At 43.4% G+C, this 20100-nt stretch overlaps 1 protein-coding gene across 5 annotated transcripts in view; it reads right to left on the minus strand.

Annotated features, from left to right (window-relative positions):
* Nucleotides 1-20100, minus strand: part of kdm6a (lysine (K)-specific demethylase 6A) — a 444294-nt gene that overhangs the window by 26276 nt on the left and 397918 nt on the right. For all 5 annotated transcript variants that reach the window (XM_072513832.1, XM_072513833.1, XM_072513835.1 and 2 more), the window contains 2 exons: nt 6766-6914; nt 2899-3013 (listed from right to left, as the gene is read on the minus strand). In XM_072513832.1, coding sequence (XP_072369933.1) covers nt 2899-3013; nt 6766-6914 — 264 coding nt within the window. The remainder of the gene's footprint in view (nt 1-2898; nt 3014-6765; nt 6915-20100) is intronic.

Raw genomic sequence — 20100 nt, forward strand, 5'->3', positions numbered from 1 at the left:
AATATTTTGGCTTTAGTTCTTCTCTAGGTAGTTGATGTGACAGAACAATAAACTTAGTGCATGGAGCTTTGGCAGATATGCTATCTGTGAAAAAGAAACAGGCTGCAGGAAATTGTAGTCGCAGCCTGCTCAGCCACTTACATTTGAATCAGAAACCTAATGAACTATCATAAACTTGATAATGTTTTTTCAGGAAACAATTGATCTGCTGAGTGGGTAAAACATAAATGGACTTTCAGAAAGCTTTTGCCAAATGTAACAAATGACATTGATATGAAAGTGAAATGGGCTAAAATGTGGAAAATGGAATCCAATGTCGGTAAATACAAGGTAGTAAATTTTGGTTTAAAATAAAAGTATACTTCGAATAAGAGAAAACAGACAAACTCACCACTTGAAAGGGTGGTACAGACAGAAATCCTAACTGTATATAAAAAGTTTTTGAATATGCACTTGAAGCATTGTAATCTACCGACTGTGGACCAAGAGTTGGAAAGTGAGATAGGTCTCCTTCAGCCAGCACAGACACGATGGGCAAAATGGCCTCCTTCTGTGCTCGAAATTTTCTATGTTAGACCAAGGTTGCATAGATACAAGGTTAAATAAAAGACATTTACGTCAATGGGGAGGAGGAACTTTATAGATAGTTGTGGAGCTATGGAATACACCACCAGAGGTCATGATTGATGCAGAGACCATGTCAACAATCAAAAATAGATTAGATAGGCGGTTGAAGGAAAGGGGAACAAACAAATATGGCAGGGAACAGGTGCATGGGAGCATGGACATGCTGGACCAAACAGAACGCTTGTGTTGCAATTTTCTTGCAATTCTATAAGTGGTGGCTGTGCTACAAGCTGACTCGGGGCTTGCGACTGATCAAAATGGAAAAGGCTCATCCAGGAAGGCAAACAAACCCATCAAGAGACTGCAGAGAATGCGCAGAGGTGAAGTCGAGGTGTCAAAAAGAGCGCACAAACCTCCAAATGCCCATCTACCAAACTCTTGAAGCACCAGCGGCACAGCCTGCGGCAGAGTCTGAAGATTACACATTGGATTTATCAGCCATTTCAGAACCCATAGAACCAGAGTGGAAGCAAATCATCCTCAATCCCAAGAGACTGTCCAAGGGAGCAGGCTATGCTATACAGCTTCAGAACAAATACATTTCATTTTGAATTGACAGAATGAAACTTGAACAATAAGATCACTGATTCTATTGTCATATTAGAAGCAGAATAAAAGCAGAAATTGTATCATTTTTTAAAAACAAAAACATCAAATCAGAATGAAAGTAACCAAAACTAACACTGATTGCACATTTTTGAGGCTGCCAAGTCAACAAGTTTCGATTTTTGCCTGTGCTTAGAGACGGGTGAAATACTTTGCATGTTTCCACCTTTTATCTCATACTAGGATAAGTCATGCTGTAAATAAAAAAACAACATTGTATTGTGGTGTTTGTATGTTTATAGCAAATGCTTGATGCGCCTGAAAAATGAATCTCTTCTGAAGGTAATTTTCTGCTTAACATTTAGTAAACAAAACAGGCTTTCCATACGCTTCAGTGCTTCAAAGCAATTTAATAATAATAATCTTTTATAAGTATGAAGTTACTGTGAAAAGCCCCTAGTCACCACATTCCGGCGCCTGTTCGGGTATTTAAACCAAAACCAATCAATCAGTAACAATGTTATTTCTCTCACTTCTGAATAATTGATATAGCTGACATACTTAAAATAATTTGTAAACAGCAATCAAACCACCTGTATTATCATTGAAACACTGACTTGAGGTATTCCATAAGTAAAAGCATATTAATTTAGTTAAACTGGTTATGTCAGTTCTACAAGGAAAGCAACTTTTGCATTTTGGCATTCAGTAACAGTATAAGTACAACAGGCAGTTTCAGAATAAAAAACCTTGCCCCCAAAATCCCAGATCAGTATACATCGGATTCCCTTATTAAGGGAAATAGCCTATCAACTGAAGACTGATGTTCCATAAGACTTGAATTACAGCTAAATTTCTAGACTTAACCATTTTCTAAACTACAAAAATAATTTCTGGTCTCACATAACTAATTTTATTAAAATAATAATTTTAATGAGAGTTTTAACAGTGTATTATGAGGAACCAAATCAGTCTTGACTGAAACTCCATTATTGTTGTATCTATTTCATTAGCTAGGTGGTGATGAAAGGTGCTATACAAGTGAAAGTCTTCCCTTTTTAATCACAATATTAGAAAGGAAATTATACGGACCGTGTTTTGTTTTCATCTAGTAATTCATATATCTCAGGAAACTGAAAGTTGCTTGCCATTTTGCCCATGCAAGTTGGGTTAGGTGCTAAAGCAGTAGCAATACAATCCAAATCAGTCATTCTCAAGGCTTGCTATCAAAATGTTGGCATTCATGTGTGGTTGGCTCAGGAACAAAGTCTAAACTAATTTCACAAAATCACCTCTACAACTTAGACCAACTTTTTCAACTTATCAATCAAGGTTGGGTTCAAATCCACACCCCAGAAATAAAAGGGTGGTAACTGACTCAATGCCAGCTAAATTCAAAATATTTAGCAGATCTTTATTTTCTAAAAACGTGGTTAAAAAGGTAAATTTTAAGGAGGTTCTTAAAGGCGGAGATGGACAGGCATAGGGAGGGAATTCTGGAACTTAGGGCCTAGCTGGCTGAAGGCAGAGCCACAATGGTGGGTGAAGGGGATGGTGGGCACATGAGAGGCCAGAGGTAGAGGAACGCAGAGGTCTTGAAGGGTTGAAGGCCCGGAGAAGGTTGTAAAGGCAGGAAGGGGATGATAGCACAAAGGGATTATGAATACATTGATGAGAATTTTAAAACAGATGTTGGTGAAACAGGAGCTAGCAAAACATTCTTACTTTTCACAGAAGTCATTCATAACTGCCCAGTATGACTCAGGTACAGCAAACCATTCGCAATCTCCAGGACCTATATTAATGTTAACAGAACAGAAATTGTTGTTTTCTTGATGACCTGTGAACAAAAACAAAAGAAATTAATTGTTAAAAAATGAAAATGCATTTGACACACTGTCATTTAAAGGTTAAAGTATTTGCAAACTGACAAATTATGCAACTATTCTTTTGTTTCAAACATTGCCACTTCAGTATATAGCTTCTTCTACCATTTTAATTTCATATTCTTCCTTGGCAAATTAAGCTACACAATGGTTCTTCTATTTTTGGTGTTTTAAATTCAAAGCCATTTAATCTCTGTGCCCAAGGTATTGCATACTCACAAGATCAGGCTGTCTTATCTATTATGGCAGATATTTGAATTTTCGCTGCTAATCCAATTAAAGAGTTTCTTGTGGTGTATTGAATTATGTTCTCGGCTTTCTTAAAAAAAATAGTACAGAATTCAGTAACATGAACCTGCAAGTTATTCTGAAGATGGGTATCAATCAGGAGTATTTTTGCCACCATACTGGGGTTCAATTAACTCTAGTAAATTCAAATATATTTTCCAAATCAAGCCCTTAAGTTTTCCAATGGTTGGAGTTCGAATATAACTTTTGATGAGTGGGAGTTGATTACAAGGGAGTGACACCAAGCAAAATTTTAATATTATAAATCAATGTTCAACTTAAGTGGTTTGTTAATTTTCCAATACCACAAACTAAATTACTGCTTGCATTCTGCCATTTATTCAGTTTTTAAAAAATGGCATGGTTCTATGAGTCACAAACCCCTCTTGAATTTCCAATTCGTTTTAGTGTAATATTTTTCCCAATTAACTCTCAATGGACTGCACAGTGTTATATATTTTGGTAACATTTCATTGCGAAATCTGATACTTCTGCCAATGCCTGCACATAATCACTGTATAAGTGGTAAGCTCTGTGCATCATCATTGTCCGGGGCCTGACTTCTGTTGGGTTCCAAGAGCTACACTTGAAATTATTCATCTCTACTTTGCACAATACAGTCAGCACAGGGTTCTCTGAAAATCCTCTACAGCCCAAACTCACTTAGTCATAATACATTTTTTGTTTGTGCATATTTTTCCTTTTCTTGTCCATCTCGGTTCTTTAATGACACTGGTTCGATTTTCAACTTGCATAACACTCAAACACAAAATGCTATTTAGTTAAATGATCAACTTTTACAGTATGCCTCTTCCCATTCATTATCTGAGAGTATAAAAGATGTTGCTGTTTTCGAGAACAATAATAGAACACTGCCCCTTTCAGATTTTTATTCTCAATGGCCTTGCAACCTGACACTTTGTTTTAAGCTTCATTCCACATTTCCCCAGTTCTTTGATAGTGGCAGTAAAAGGAAAGTATATTGGCATAAAGAGTATAATTACTCTCAAAAGCAAATCCTAAAGCTCTTGATATGCATGGTCTGAGAGACAGAGGGGCAAATAAACTGGATATTTGATGGATGACAATTATGCTGGTAGGTTATTTCACATTCTTAATTCCCGAACCTCCACATATACATGTTTAAAATGTCCCAGTTACGTGGAAATTAAGCTTGCTGATCTCTATGACATAATATTAAAGGCCACCTTAGATCACTCAGGCAATTAAGTATACGTTAGTGCGGCAATGCTTAGAGCAGTGGCCACTCGACAGTGACCCGGAGCTAGATGGCGCCAGAGCATGGAGACTCTCTGTGAGCTCTCCCAAACAGTTCCTCTTTTTAACATCTCTGGTTTAGCACAGAGGGTTAAACAGCTGAACAATGCCATCAGCGCAGGTTCAATTCCCATACCGGCCTCCCCGAACAGGCGCCGGAATGTGGCGACTAGGGGCTTTTCACAGTAACTTCATTGACGCCTACTTGTGACAAGAAGCGATTATTATTATTATTATACTATGTAGAATGCACATAGTGATTACTTCCTTGAGTGGAGCATTCCATAGAGTTAAATTGTAGGACTGTAACAGTGGACAAATTAAACAAGCAACTTTAAGCGAATGTCCTTGATTTAGTCCTAAAAGTCCGATGCATTAAGCTTATTCAGTGTGTGGAAGGTAGCAAGAAATATTATAGCTTTCAAAGTGAAGGTCTAAAGCAAAAACATAATCAGGGGCTCAAAATGAGTGAAAAAATAAACTTGAAGAATAATGCTCAAGTACTAGATGTACATAAATATATCAATCTCTCAGATGCATCAAAAATCTGGACAGTAAGTATATTCTCTCAACTTCTTGTCAAGGAAGATTGATAATTGAACTATTAGAAATTATATGATAGTTTCAAACTGGAGGAGGATTAGTGGGATGTTATACCCCAAACACTAAGTCACAGCCCTGATGGTGATCTCATGATTGTCCTGGGTAGGAAATCACAACACACATCTAAGTCAGAAAGTAAGCATGGTGAGCAGCTTGCAGAACTTGCACTAACATACTACTGTCCTTGTTCATTTTGGTATTAGAAGTTGCAGACCTGAGAGAGGCTGCTCAAGTACACTTGACAGGTTTCTCATGAGAACCTGTATATGGAACCTATTGTAAATACAATGTGATGGTAACAAGGAGCTGGATACAGAGTCAAACAGCTGGAGCTCGAATCAAAGACGCCGACTCTGTCCCAGCACCTTTTGAGTGCTGTTGTCGCTGCATCCATCCAGCCATGTTCAGGTTTCAATCACATTCTTGATGAATCTTGTAGATGGAGCATTGAAAGGCAATTTCAGTCACTCAGCACAGGGTATTCAATTGTTCCATGCTGAGCATTCATCTGTTCAATGCTGTTAGAGCCATTGTATTGATGGGAGTAGTTGGATTGAGCTACAGTAACCATCATGGCACTTATCGGCTGACAACGCTATGAAAGTCGGGGAGGTCAGTGGGTTTTTATTTTCCGGGAGATGGTCATTAATTGACACTTGTGTGATATGAATGTTGTTAGTCCAAGCTTACTGTGTCTGACAGACACCTTCATTGATGGAGGGAGCTTTGAAAGAACTGAACACTGGATTTGGCAGCAAACAGCATGATCATGTAAAAGTGTCATTAATGAAGCAACTAAATATATTTGGTGCTAAGATGCTTTTGAGTATTTCCTATAACAATGCCCTGGACATGTTAAGCAAATGATTACAGAAAGTGGGATGGGGAGGCTGGAAAAACATTTCAAACGGTGGAATTCCATAATTGACAAGTCAGAATTTTCTCATCTGTTTTCTCCTTGATTTCTAATTTTAATCTGCACAGTACTACTTTTAATAATACTGCCTAATACCCTCTTGAAACAGGTGAGCAGCTTTATGTAAGAGATGAAGATATTAAACCTCCGTGCTCTCCTTGTTCTTTATACATGGATAGGATGGGGATAGAGGAATACGGCACAATGACGTGCTAAGGGTTTTGGCCACGGTTGGTATCATGACCGGGACAGGCTTGGGGGGCTGAAGGGACTGTTCCTGTGCTGTAATGTTCTTCGTTCTTCTGTCCAGATTGTATTAAAATTGTCATAAGTTAAATATTTAATACTGCACTGGCAGCACATCGAGCATGAAAAGTGGTCAAAGACATTCATGAGTGAGACACAACTCTGCTTCCATCTGGTGGCACTCACCCAGAGATTAACAACACTCCAGTTCATGTTGCATAGGAATCAATGAACATAAGAATGCATAATTCCATTATCAAAATTCTAGGTCAATTGGCTGTTTCCAGAACATACCAAAAAAAGGCTTATTTCACCATTTATTCATCCACTTTTACTGGTCACATAATTCCACTTTTTAAACGTTATGGTACTAACCTGGAGTCCTGCTTCCTGGAACTTTCATGTACAACTGGACAGTGTTCATTCCAAGAATGGTGTGCCCCACATGGCTCAACAGGTTTCCTGCCGATACCACACGCACAAAAGCAGGCAATTTTGTTAGTTCATGGAGCTGCGATTTCCACCTGAAGCAACAAACAGCAAAGATTTGTGAAATGTCCAAAAATGCACATACATCACTGATGGTTTAAAAATTATGCACGTAATTAGACACACTCTGCTTGTTCAAATAAAAACCATTTAGGAATCCATGTACCTTCTAAATACATCACTGGACAATTTAATATAGAAGCCAGGGTAGTGAATGCTACTACTGGGATATAAAAGGTACCCACCCCCATTTCTCATAACCATTTGCGGAACCAATCGGAGCCCCATGTCTCTATCATCAGGCCCTTAACTGGCCCGTGCCAGATCTTCCATGCAATCAAACCATCAGTGGGACAGAAATTCCACTGAGAACTGCAACACTGGCAACAGTAGCACTCTGAGGCCCAGACCAAGATCACTATTAGAACCCTGGAAACAGATCAGTGGGGTGGCAGGACAGAGGGTCGCTGACAAAGGATTGGGGGGTTGGCTTTCAACGCTTCCCAATTCCTGAGCCTGCAAAAATAGCAAGATCAAATGGAGTTTTCCTTTTAAAAAAGGAAAAACGTCTTCTGTTGGATAATCATCTCATCACCAGGACATCACTGCAGGAGTTCCTCAGGCTCGTGTCCTAGGCCCAACCATCTTCAGCTGCTTCATCAATGACCTGCCTTCCATCATAAGATCAGAAGTGGGGATGTTTGCGGATGACTGCACAATGTTCAGCACCATTGTGACTCCTCAGATAACAAAGCAGTTCACGTCCAAACGCAGAAAGACCTGGACAATATCCAGGCTTGGGCTGTCAAGTGACAAGTTACATTTGCGCCACACAAGTGCCAGGCATTGGCCATCTCTTACAAGAGAGGATCTAACCATTGCCCCTTGACATTCAATGGCATTACCATCATTGAATCTCCCACAATCAACATCCTGGGGGTTACCATTGATCAGAAACTGAACTGGGCTAGCCACATTAATTATTGTGGCGACCAGGGCAGGTCAAAGGCTAGGAATCCTACGGAGAGTAACTCACCTCCTGACCCCCACCCTAAGACTGTCCACCATCTACAAGGCACAAGCCAGGAGTGTATTGGAATACGCTCCACTTGAGTGCAGCTCCAACAACACTCAAGAAGCTCGACACCATCCGGGACAAAGCAGCCCGCTTGATTTCTCCTCCTTCCACAAACATTCAAACCCTCCACCACCGACAAAGAGTGGCAGCCATGTGTATCATCTGCAAGATGGACTCCAGTAACTCACCAAGGTTCCTTAGCACCTTCCAAACCCACGACCATTACCATCTAGATGGATAAGAGCAGCAGATACCTGGGAACCTCAGCACCTGGAGGGTCCTCTCCAAATCACTCACCACCCCGACTTGGAAATATATCGCTGTTCCTTCATTGTCGCGGAGACAAAATCCTGGCACTCGCTCCCGAACAGCATAGTGGGTACACCTGCACCTGAAGGACTGCAGCGGTTCAAGGCAACCCATCACCACCTTCTGAAGGGCAACTAGGGATGGGTAATAAACGCTGGCCTAACCAGCGACACTCCATCCCGTAAATTAATTTTTTAAAAAACAATCACCGTGCCATGTTTCTAACCCCTATGTGGAAGGTGATTAACAAAGATCATTATAAATATAGGCAGTAGACCATTAGGCCCAACGAGCCTGCTCCATCATTCAATTAGAACAAGGCTCATCTGATTTGAATATTGCTGCTTTTCATCACACTCATCAGGAGAAATGCAACAATGCCAAATTTCAAATGACACACAATCTGATTGACCTAGACAACGCTGGTTGTCCATATCAGTTATGGTCTTTTGAGCCAGGGTTCTACTTTGGAATCTCCCCTCCAGTTATGACATCAGCCGGGATCATAACAAGTAATTAATAAAGATCACCATTCGAGTGTGAGAGGGGCAGAGTTTTGTTTTTTTTTATAAATCGGGCTCACTGCCAATCTCCTGATGCTCACCCACTGAGTGTGGGTGTGATTGTGTGTTGGCGTGAGAGCAAGTGAGCCAGAGATCCACACTCCCTCCTCTTCATTCACTTACAACCCCCTCCCACACTACCAGGCAGCAGGTCTCTTCAGTTGATTTATCTATTCAGCCGCAAGCACGGGAGAGGAGCGGCATGTGATTCTTCCAGAATCTTTCAGCTTCATTTAGAATGTTCCACTCCACTAACTAGCATTTTGAAAACTACCTCTGGGGGCCACGGCCACTCATTGGACAAGCCTGGCCCATATGTTGCCACGGAGAAATCAAAGTGGTACAACAGTCTCCCCAAACTGCTGGGTAATTTGATAATGTTGTAATGCCTTTGGAAAAATTGATATGTCACTCTTAGCTAGAACATATATATCTTCCTTATTTGTTCATGGGACGTAGGCATCGCAGGCTGTGCCAGCTTTTATTGCCCATCCTTAATTGCCCTTGAGGGGGCAGTTAACAGTCAACCACATTGGGTCTGGAGTCGCATGAAGGCCAGATCAGGTAAGGACAAGATTTCCTTCCCTATAGAACATTAGTGAACCAGATGGGTTTTAATGACAATCGACAATTTTCATGGTCATCATTAGACTTTTAATTCCAGATTTTTATTGAATTCAAATTTCACCATCTGCAGTGGTGGGATTTGAACCTGGGTCCCCAGAGCATTACCCTAGGTTTATGGTTTACTAGTCCGCTGGTTAGCACACAGGTAAATCGCTGGCTTTGAAAGCAGACCAAGGCAGGCCAGCAGCATGGTTCAATTCCCGTACCAGCCTCCCCGAACAGGTGCCGAAATGTGGCGACTAGGGGCTTTTCACAGTAACTTCATTGAAGTCTACTTGTGACAATAAGCGATTTTCATTCATTCATTCATTTCAGTGACAAGACAACTATGCCACTGCCATTCCAAGTATATACAAGATATATGCGAGCTCAATTGCTCATCTTAAATTAGTTATTATAGCTGTCAGGGCATTCAGAATTTTCAGCATGTATTAAGACCACAAGACCATAAGACATACGAGAGGAAGTAAGGCCATTCGGCCCATCGAGCCCACTCCAACTTCCAATCATGGCTGATTTCAACTCCATTTACCTGCTCTCTCTCCATTGCCCTTAATTCCTCGAGAAATCAAGAATTTATCAACTTCTGTCTTAAAGACACTCAACCTCCCGGCCTCCACCGCCCTCTGTGGCAATGAATTCCATAGACCCACCACTCTCTAGCTGAAGAAATTTTTCCTCATCTCTGTTCTAAAGTGACTCCCTTTTATTCTAAGGCTGTGCCCCCGGGTCCTAGTCTCCCCTGCTAATGGAAACAACTTCCCAACGTCCACCCTATCTAAGCCATTCATTATCTTGTAAGTTTCTATTAGATATCCCCATAACCTCCTAAACTCCAATGAATATAATCCCAGGAACCTCAGACGTTCATCGCATGTTAGGCCTACCATTCCTGGGATCATCCGTGTGAATCTCCGCTGGACCTCCTCCAGTGCCAGTATGTCCTTCCTGAGGTGTGGGGCCCAAAATTGCTCACAGTATTCTAAATGGGGCCTAACTAATGCTTTATAAAGCTTCAGAAGTACATCCCTGCTTTTATATTCCAAGCCTCTTGAGATAAATGACAACATTGCATTTGCTTTCTTAATTACGGACTCAACCTGCAAGTTTACCTTTAGAGAATCCTGGACTAGGACTCCCAAGTCCCTTTGCACTTCAGCATTATGAATTTTGTCACCGTTTAGAAAATAGTCCATGCCTCTATTCTTTTTTCCAAAGTGCGAGACCTCGCACTTTCCCACGTTGAATTTCATCAGCCATCTCTTGGACCACTCTCCTAAACTGTCTAAATCTTTCTGCAGCCTCCCCACCTCCTCCATACTACCTGCCCCTCCACCAATCTTTGTATCATCGGCAAACTTAGCCAGAATGCCCCCAGTCCAGTCATCTAGATCGTTAATATATAAAGAGAACAGCTGTGGCCCCAACACTGAACTCTGCGGGACACCACTCGTCACCAGTTGCCATTCCGAAAAAGAACCATTTATCCCAACTCTCTGCCTTCTGCCTGACAGCCAATCGTCAATCCATGTTAGTACCTTGCCTCGAATACCATGGGCCCTTATTTTACTCAGCAGTCTCCCGTGAGGCACCTTATCAAAGGCCTTTTGGAAGTCAAGATAGATAACATCCATTGGCTCTCCTTGGTCTAACCTATTTGTTATCTCTTCAAAGAACTCTAACAGGTTTGTCAGGCACGACCTCCCCTTACTAAATCCATGCTGACTTGTCCTAATCCGACCCTGCACTTCCAAGAATTTAGAAATCTCATCCTTAACAATGAATTCTAGAATCTTGCCAACAACCGAGGTTAGGCTAATTGGCCTATAATTTTCCATCTTTTTCCTTGTTCCCTTCTTGAACAGGGGGGTTACAACAGCGATTTTCCAATCCTCTGGGACTTTCCCTGACTCCAGTGACTTTTGAAAGATCATAACTAACGCCTCCACTATTTCTTCAGCTATCTCCTTTAGAACTCTAGGATGTAGCCCATCTGGGCCCGGAGATTTATCAATTTTTAGACCTCTTAGTTTCTCTAGCACTTTCTCCTTTGTGATGGCTACCATATTCAACTCTGCCCCCTGACTCTCCGGAATTGTTGGGATATTACTCATGTCTTCTACTGTGAAGACTGACGCAAAGTACTTATTTAGTTCCTCAGCTATTTCCTGGTCTCCCATCACTAGATTACCAGTGTCATTTTGGAGCGGCCCAATGTCTACTTTTGCCTCCCGTTTGTTTTTAATGTATTTAAAGAAACTTTTACTATCATTCCTAATGTTACTGGCTAGCCTACCTTCATAATCGATCCTCTCTTTCCTTATTTCTCTCTTTGTTATCCTCTGTTTGTTTTTGTAGCCTTCCCAATCTTCTGACTTCCCACTACTCTTTGCCACATTATAGGCTTTCTCTTTTGCTTTGATGCATTCCCTAACTTCCTTTGTCAGCCATGGCTGCCTAATCCCCCCTCTGATAACCTTTCTTTTCTTTGGGATGAACCTCTGTACTGTGTCCTCAATTACTCCCAGAAACTCCTGCCATTGCTGTTCTACTGTCTTTCCCACTAGGCTCTGCTCCCAGTCGATTTTCGTCAGTTCCTCCCTCATGCCCCTGTAGTTATCTTTATTTAACTGTAACACCTTTACATCTGATTCTACCTTCTTTCTTTCAAATTGGAGATTGAATTCAACCATATTATGATCACTGCCTCCTATGTGCTCCCTTACTTTAAGATCTTTAATCAAGTCTGGCTCATTACATAACACTAAGTCCAGAATGGCCTGTCCCCTTGTGGGCTCCATCACAAGCTGTTCCAAAAAGCCCTCCTGTAAACATTCAATGACTTCCCTTTCCTTGGGTCCACTGGCAGCATTATTTACCCAGTCCACCTGCATATTGAAGTCCCCCATGATTACTGTGATGTGACCTTGCCTTTCTGACATGCACTTTCTATTTTGTATTTCAGGGGCATTTTGTGCCCCTGGTCCTGACCATTGTTAGGAGGCCTGTACATAACTCCCATTCTGGTTTTTTTGCCTTTGTGGTTCCTCAACTCTACCCACACAGACTCCACATCATCTGACCCTATGTCGGTTAGTGCTATTGATTTAATATCATTCCTAATTAACAAGGCAACCCCGCCCCCTCTGCCCACCGCTCTGTCTTTTCGATAGGTTGTGAATCCCTGGATGTTTAAATGCCAGTCCTGAACCCCCTGCAACCACGACTCTGTGATGCCTACCATATCATACCTGCCAGTCACAATCTGGGCCACAAGCTCATCTACCTTGTTCCGTACACTGCGCGCATTTAAATATAGCACCTTTAATTCTCCATTGACCGTCCCTTTTTGTTTTCTTAGTGTGGTGGACCTTGGTTTACTGAGCCTTTCCATACAGTCATATTTTGTGGGATGGGGACTATCGTAACCTCTCATGAGTTCTGTCTTTTCGTGCTTTTTTGTATTCCTAAGCAGCTATGCTTCCCACTAATTACTTCACCTCTTGGTTCCCTGACTTTCCCTTCCCCCCCAATCTCTAGTTTAAAGTCCTATTGACCACCCTATTTACTCTTTTCGCCAGAACACTGGTCCCAGCTCGGTTCAGGTGGAGACCATCCCAACGGTATAGGTCCCCCCTGTCCCAAAACTGATGCCAGTGTCCCATGAAAAGGAACCCCTCTTTCCCACTCTTGGCCAATTGTGGAATCACATCTAACAATGTATGTTTTGTTTTGGGTTTTGCCCATCTCAGTTCTGCTGAACCTGATGGGACTCGAGCTCTGTTCTCCCCCTGCCCCAGACAGACCGACTTTCAAGGCTCCACCGTGACTAGCAGCATCCATTCAGTGGGGTGAATGGTGGCAGATGGGTCTGGGATGTTACAAGGCTGAGTGGCGACATCCCACTCCCCACACCCCACCGGCCTTGTTACTGATGGGAAATATTTCATGTTGAGCTGCTCTCCTTCTAGCTTTGGCCAGGTTGGAGATGGTAGCAGCGAAGGAGAGGCAGAGATAAGAAAATAAAATGGCGCAATTCCATTATCTGAAAGTCAGAATTCTGCCCAACAGCTCAATTTTCGTACCTCTGCCAACTTAAGATGAATGGTCAAAGAAACAAATGCAACATGAGGAAAAACTTTTTGTAATGTAGTTAGAATGCCTGAGAGTGCGGTGACGACAGTTTCAGTTGTGGCATTGAAAAGGGAATTGCATAAGCGTCTAAAGATAAATAATTTGCAGGATTACAAGGATAGAGTAGCCTGATAGTATTAGTGGAGTTCCTCTGAAGGGTCTCCTGTCTGCAACCAATCTATTTTATGAAATACACCTGCATCATGCAAGCATTCTTTGTGGTTGGAGCACAGGGATAGAATTTTGAGATATAGTATTGTTCCAGTCCTGCCTTTTATGACCAAGCAAGGAAGAGAGCATGTCCAACAACTTTCAGATCACAGATGAAAGGGTTGGACACTCAGTGGATCCAGATGCCATTGCTAAATACTAGTCTGTCCATCACTCATAAGTGACTGGTCTGAGGTCACTTTGGGTCAGAAATTTAAACAACATAAGTTAATCATCCAAAATATAACAAAAGTCTCCAGGAGTATTTGATGGATTTCACGTGGGACTTTTCGCGGCCTCATTTTTCAGTTACAGGTACCCGAGAGGAGAGGTTGGGACCGAAACTCGAAGATATAAAAGTTGGCATGGGGCTTTGCGCGACTTGTTTTTCAGTTACAGGACCTACCTGAGAGGAGGGGCTGGGACTGGAACTTAACCGACTAGAAGGTGGAGACGAGTATATTTAACATTTAATATTTATAGTGGAAATCTAGTGCCAGGTTAATATTGTTAATGGTAACCTAATTTAATAAGAATTTAATAAGTATTAAAAAATTAGTGCTAGAAATGTCAGTCAGCGGGGTAATGTGCTTTTCCTGTGAGATGTGGGAAATCCACGACGCTTCAAGCGTTCCAGCCAACTACATCGGAAGGAAGTGTATGCAATTGCAGCTCCTCACAGACTGCATGGATCGGTTGGGGCATCAGCTGTACGCACTTAGGAGTATGCAGGTGCCGAAAAGCATCATAGACATGTGTTTTAGAGACATGGTCAGACCCAAGGTGCAAGCAGATAAATGGTGACTGTTAGAAGGGGCAGACAGTCAGTGCAAGGAATCTCCTGTGGCTGTCGCCCTCTCTATAGGTATACTGTGTTGGATACTGGTCTATCAGGGGAAAACAACACCAGGAGCCAGAGTGGTGAAATCATGGATGGCTCTGTTGTTCAGCAGAGAGGGTCAAAGAAGAACAGCAGTAGTTATATGGAACTCTATAGTCAGGGCACAGATAGGCGGTTCTGTGGTGTGAAAGAGATTCCAGGATGGATGTTGCCTTCCCGGTGCCGGGGTGGAGGATGTCTCTGAATGGTACAGAGCATTCTGAAGGGGGAGGATGAACAGCCAGAGGTTGTGGTACACATTGGTACTAACAACATAGGCAGGAAGAGTGACGAGATCCTGAAGGGGCTTTTCAGGGAGTTAGGTAGTAAATTCAAAAACAGGACATCTAGGGTTGTACTCAGGATTACTCCCTATGTGGCAATGGGGCAAGGAATAGGAAAATAGTGCAGCTAAACAGCTGATGTAGGAGGGAGGGTTTCAGATATCTATATCATTGGGATCTCTTCCAGGTAGGTGGGACCTTCACGAGGACAGGTTGCACCTAAACTGGAGGGGCACCAATATTCTGGCCAGGAGGTTTGCTAGTGTCACTTAGCATATTGGGGCCTGAGCCTGGCGAGGTGGTTAAATTATCAGTCGGGAAGTATTTCTTGAACAGTGACCATAATTCCATAAGGTTTAAGGTACTTGTGGATAAGGATAAGAGTAATCCTTGGATGAAAGCGCTAAATTGGGGCACTGCTAAATACAACAATATTGGGCAGGAACTGAAGAATTTAGATTGGAGGTGGCTGTTTGAGGATAAATCAACATCTGATTTGTGGGAGTCTTTCAAACGTCAGTTAATTAGAATTCAGGACTGGCATGTTCCTATGAAGATGAAGGATAAGTATGGCAAATGTCAGGAACCGTGGATAACAAGGGACATTGTGAGCCCAATCAAAAAGAAAAAGGAAGCCTTTGTAAAGTCTAGAAGGCTGAGAACAGACAAAGTCCTTGAAGAATATAAAGAAAGTAGGAAGGAACTTAAGCAAGGAGTTCGGAGGCGAAAAGGATCATATGAAAAGCACTTGGCAAACAGAATTAAGGAGAATCACAAGGCATTTTATTCGTATATGAGTTTCAGCGGGAGCAGTGCGGAAGTGGTTGCTGGGAGGTAAGTCTGTCCTTTAAAAGCACTTGTCTTTGCAGGGGCAGGCCAGTCGATTTCGGCGGGAGAATCAGCTGGTGAGTCAGTTTCAGCGGGAGCAATGCGGAAGTGGTTGCTGGGAGGTAAGTCTGTCCTTTAAAAGCACTTGTCTTTGCAGGGGCAGGCCAGTCGATTTCGGCGGGAGAATCAGCTGGTGAGTCAGTTTCAGCAGGAGCAGTGCGGAAGTGGTTGCTGGGAGGTAAGTCTGTCCTTTAAAAGCAATTGTCTTTGCAGGGGCAGGCCAGTCGATTTCGGCGGGAGAATCAGCTGGTGAGTCAGTTTCAGCGGGAGCAGTGCGGAAGTGGTTGCTGGGAGGTAAGTCTGTCCTTTAAAAGCACTTGTCTTTGCAGGGGCAGGCCAGTCGATTTTGGCGGGAGAATCAGCTGGTGAGTCAGTTTCAGTGGGAGCAGTGCGGAAGTGGTTGCTGGGAGCTAAGTCTGTCCTTTAAAAGCACTTGTCTTTGCAGGGGCAGGCCAGTCGATTTCGGCGGGAGCTGGCTGGTTAGTCAATTTCAGCAGGAGCTGAGAATTTTTTTTTTTTTTTAAATTAGTGTTTTAGGCGGGAACAGGAAGTCGACCCGCGGACTTCTGGGAAGACCCTCACCAATAAATTCTGGTGGAGAGGAAACCCGAGACACTACACGTGTAGTGTCTCCCACCCGCCCTCCTCCTCTAACCTAATAATAAAACCCATTGGTCTGAGGTAAGTACCATATTTTATATTATTATTATTTTTTTTTTAATAAAAAATTTAATTTAGTTGTTAGCCAGATCTTGGTAGAAAGTTGGAGGAATGGCAGGGAAGGGAGTGCAATGTTCCTCCTGCAGGATGTTTGAGGTGAGGGATGCAGTTAGTGTCCCTGCTGATTTTACCTGCAGGAAGTGCTGCCATCTCCAGCTCCTCCAAGACCGAGTTAGGGAACTGGAGCTGGAGTTGGAAGAACTTCGGATCATTCGGGAGGCAGAAGGGGTCATAGATAGCAGCTTCAGGGAATTAGTTACACCAAAGATTGGAGATAGGTGGGTAACTGTAAGAGGGACTGGGAAAAAGCAGTCAGTGCAGGGATCCCCTGCGGTCGTTCCCCTGAGAAACAAGTATACCGCTTTGGATACTTGTGGGGGGGACGACTTACCAGGGGTAAGCCATGGGGTACGGGCCTCTGGCACGGAGTCTGTCCCTGTTGCTCAGAAGGGAAGGGGGGAGAGGAGCAGAGCATTAGTAATTGGGGACTCTATAGTCAGGGGCACAGATAGGAGATTTTGTGGGAGCGTGAGAGACTCACGTTTGGTATGTTGCCTCCCAGGTGCAAGGGTACGTGATGTCTCGGATCGTGTTTTCCGGGTCCTTAGGGGGGAGGGGGAGCAGCCCCAAGTCGTGGTCCACATTGGCACTAATGACATAGGTAGGAAAGGGGACAAGGATGTCAGGCAGGCTTTCAGGGAGCTAGGATGGAAGCTCAGAACTAGAACAAACAGAGTTGTTATCTCTGGGTTGTTGCCCGTGCCACGTGATAGTGAGATGAGGAATAGGGAGAGAGAGCATTTAAACACGTGGCTACAGGGATGGTACAGGCGGGAGGGATTCAGATTTCTGGATAACTGGGGCTCTTTCTGGGGAAGGTGGGACCTCTACAGACAGGATGGTCTACATCTGAACCTGAGGGGCACAAATATCCTGGGGGGGGAGATTTGTTAGTGCTCTTTGGGGGGGTTTAAACTAATGCAGCAGGGGCATGGGAACCTGGATTGTAGTTTTAGGGTAAGTGAGAATGAGAGTAGAGAGGTCAGGAGCACAGATTTGACGTCGCAGGAGGGGGCCAGTGTTCAGGTAGGTGGTTTGAAGTGTGTCTACTTCAATGCCAGGAGTATACGAAACAAGGTAGGGGAACTGGCAGCATGGGTTGGTACCTGGGACTTCGATGTTGTGGCCATTTCGGAGACATGGATAGAGCAGGGACAGGAATGGATGTTGCAGGTTCCGGGGTTTGGGTGTTTTAGTAAGCTCAGAGAAGGAGGCAAAAGAGGGGGAGGTGTGGCGCTGCTAGTCAAGAGCAGTATTACGGTGGCGGAGAGGATGCTAGATGGGGACTCTTCTTCGGAGGTAGTATGGGCTGAAGTTAGAAACAGGAAAGGAGAGATCACCCTGTTGGCGAGTTTTTTTATAGGCCTCCTAATAGTTCTAGGGATGTAGAGGAAAGGATGGCGAAGATGATTCTGGATAAGAGCGAAAGTAACAGGGTAGTTATTATGGGAGACTTTAACTTTCCAAATATTGACTGGAAAAGATATAGTTTGAGTACAATAGATGGGTCGTTTTTTGTACAGTGTGTGCAAGAGGGTTTCCTGAAACAATATGTTGACAGGCCAACAAGAGGCAAGGCCACGTTGGATTTGGTTTTGGGTAATGAACCAGGCCAGGTGTTGGATTTGGAGGTAGGAGAGCACTTTGGGGACAGTGACCACAATTCGGTGACGTTTACGCTAATGATGGAAAGGGATAAGTATACACGCAGGGAAAGAGTTATAGCTGGGGGAAGGGCAATTATGATGCCATTAGACGTGACTTGGGGGGGATAAGGTGGAGAAGTAGGCTGCAAGAGTTGGGCACACTGGATAAGTGGGGCTTGTTCAAGGATCAGCTACTGCGTGTTCTTGATAAGTATGTACCGGTCAGACAGGGAGGAAGGCGTCGAGCGAGGGAACCGTGGTTTACCAAGGAAGTGGAATCTCTTGTTAGGAGGAAGAAGGAGGCCTATGTGAAGATGAGGTGTGAAGTTTCGGTTGGGGCGATGGATAGTTACAAGGTAGCGAGGAAGGATCTAAAGAGAGAGCTAAGACGAGCAAGGAGGGGACATGAGAAGTATTTGGCAGGAAGGATCAAGGAAAACCCAAAAGCTTTCTATAGGTATGTCAGGAATAAGCGAATGACTAGGGAAAGAGTAGGACCAGTCAAGGACAGGGATGGGAAATTGTGTGTGGAGTCTGAAGAGATAGGCGAGATACTAAATGAATATTTTTCGTCAGTATTCACTCAGGAAAAAGATAATGTTGTGGAGGAGAATTCTGAGCCCCAGGCTAATAGAATAGATGGCATTGAGGTACGTAGGGAAGAGGTGTTGGCAATTCTGGACAGGCTGAAAATAGATAAGTCCCCGGGACCTGATGGGATTTATCCTAGGATTCTCTGGGAGGCCAGGGAAGAGATTGCTGGACCTTTGGCTTTGATTTTTATGTCATCATTGGCTACAGGAATAGTGCCAGAGGACTGGAGGACAGCAAATGTGGTCCCTTTGTTCAAAAAGGGGAGCAGAGACAACCCCGGCAACTATAGACCGGTGAGCCTCACGTCTGTAGTGGGTAAAGTCTTGGAGGGGATTGTAAGAGACAAGATTTATAATCATCTAGATAGGAATAATATGATCAGGGATAGTTAGCATGGCTTTGTGAAGGGTAGGTCATGCCTCACAAACTTTATTGAGTTCTTTGACAAGGTGACTGAACAGGTAGACGAGGGTAGAGCAGTTGATGTGGTGTATATAGATTTCAGCAAAGCGTTTGATAAGGTTCCTCACGGTAGGCTATTGCAAAAAATACGGAGGCTGGGGATTGAGGGTGATTTAGAGATGTGGATCAGAAATTGGCTAGCTGAAAGAAGACAGAGGGTGGTGGTTGATGGGAAATGTTCAGAATGGAGTACAGTCACAAGTGGAGTACCACAAGGATCTGTTCTGGGGCCGTTGCTGTTTGTCATTTTTATCAATGACCTACAGGAAGGCGCAGAAGGGTGGGTGAGTAAATTTGCAGACGATACTAAAGTCGGTGGTGTTGTCGATAGTGTGGAAGGATGTAGCAGGTTACAGAGGGATATAGATAAACTGCAGAGCTGGGCTGAGAGGTGGCAAATGGAGTTTAATGTACAGAAGTGTGAGGTGATTCACTTTGGAAGGAATAACAGGAATGCGGAATATTTGGCTAATGGTAAAGTTCTTGAAAGTGTGGATGAGCAGAGGGATCTAGGTGTCCATGTACATAGATCCCTGAAAGTTGCCACCCAGGTTGATAGGGTTGTGAAGAAGGCCTATGGAGTGTTGGCCTTTATTGGTAGAGGGATTGAGTTCCGGAGTCGGGAGGTCATGTTGCAGCTGTACAGAACTCTGGTACGGCCGCATTTGGAGTATTGCGTACAGTTCTGGTCACCGCATTATAGGAAGGACGTGGAGGCTTTGGAGCGGGTGCAGAGGAGATTTACCAGGATGTTGCCTGGTATGGA

The sequence above is a fragment of the Scyliorhinus torazame genome, chromosome 8, assembly GCF_047496885.1.
Source record: "Scyliorhinus torazame isolate Kashiwa2021f chromosome 8, sScyTor2.1, whole genome shotgun sequence".
Taxonomy (NCBI): Eukaryota; Metazoa; Chordata; class Chondrichthyes; order Carcharhiniformes; family Scyliorhinidae; genus Scyliorhinus; species Scyliorhinus torazame.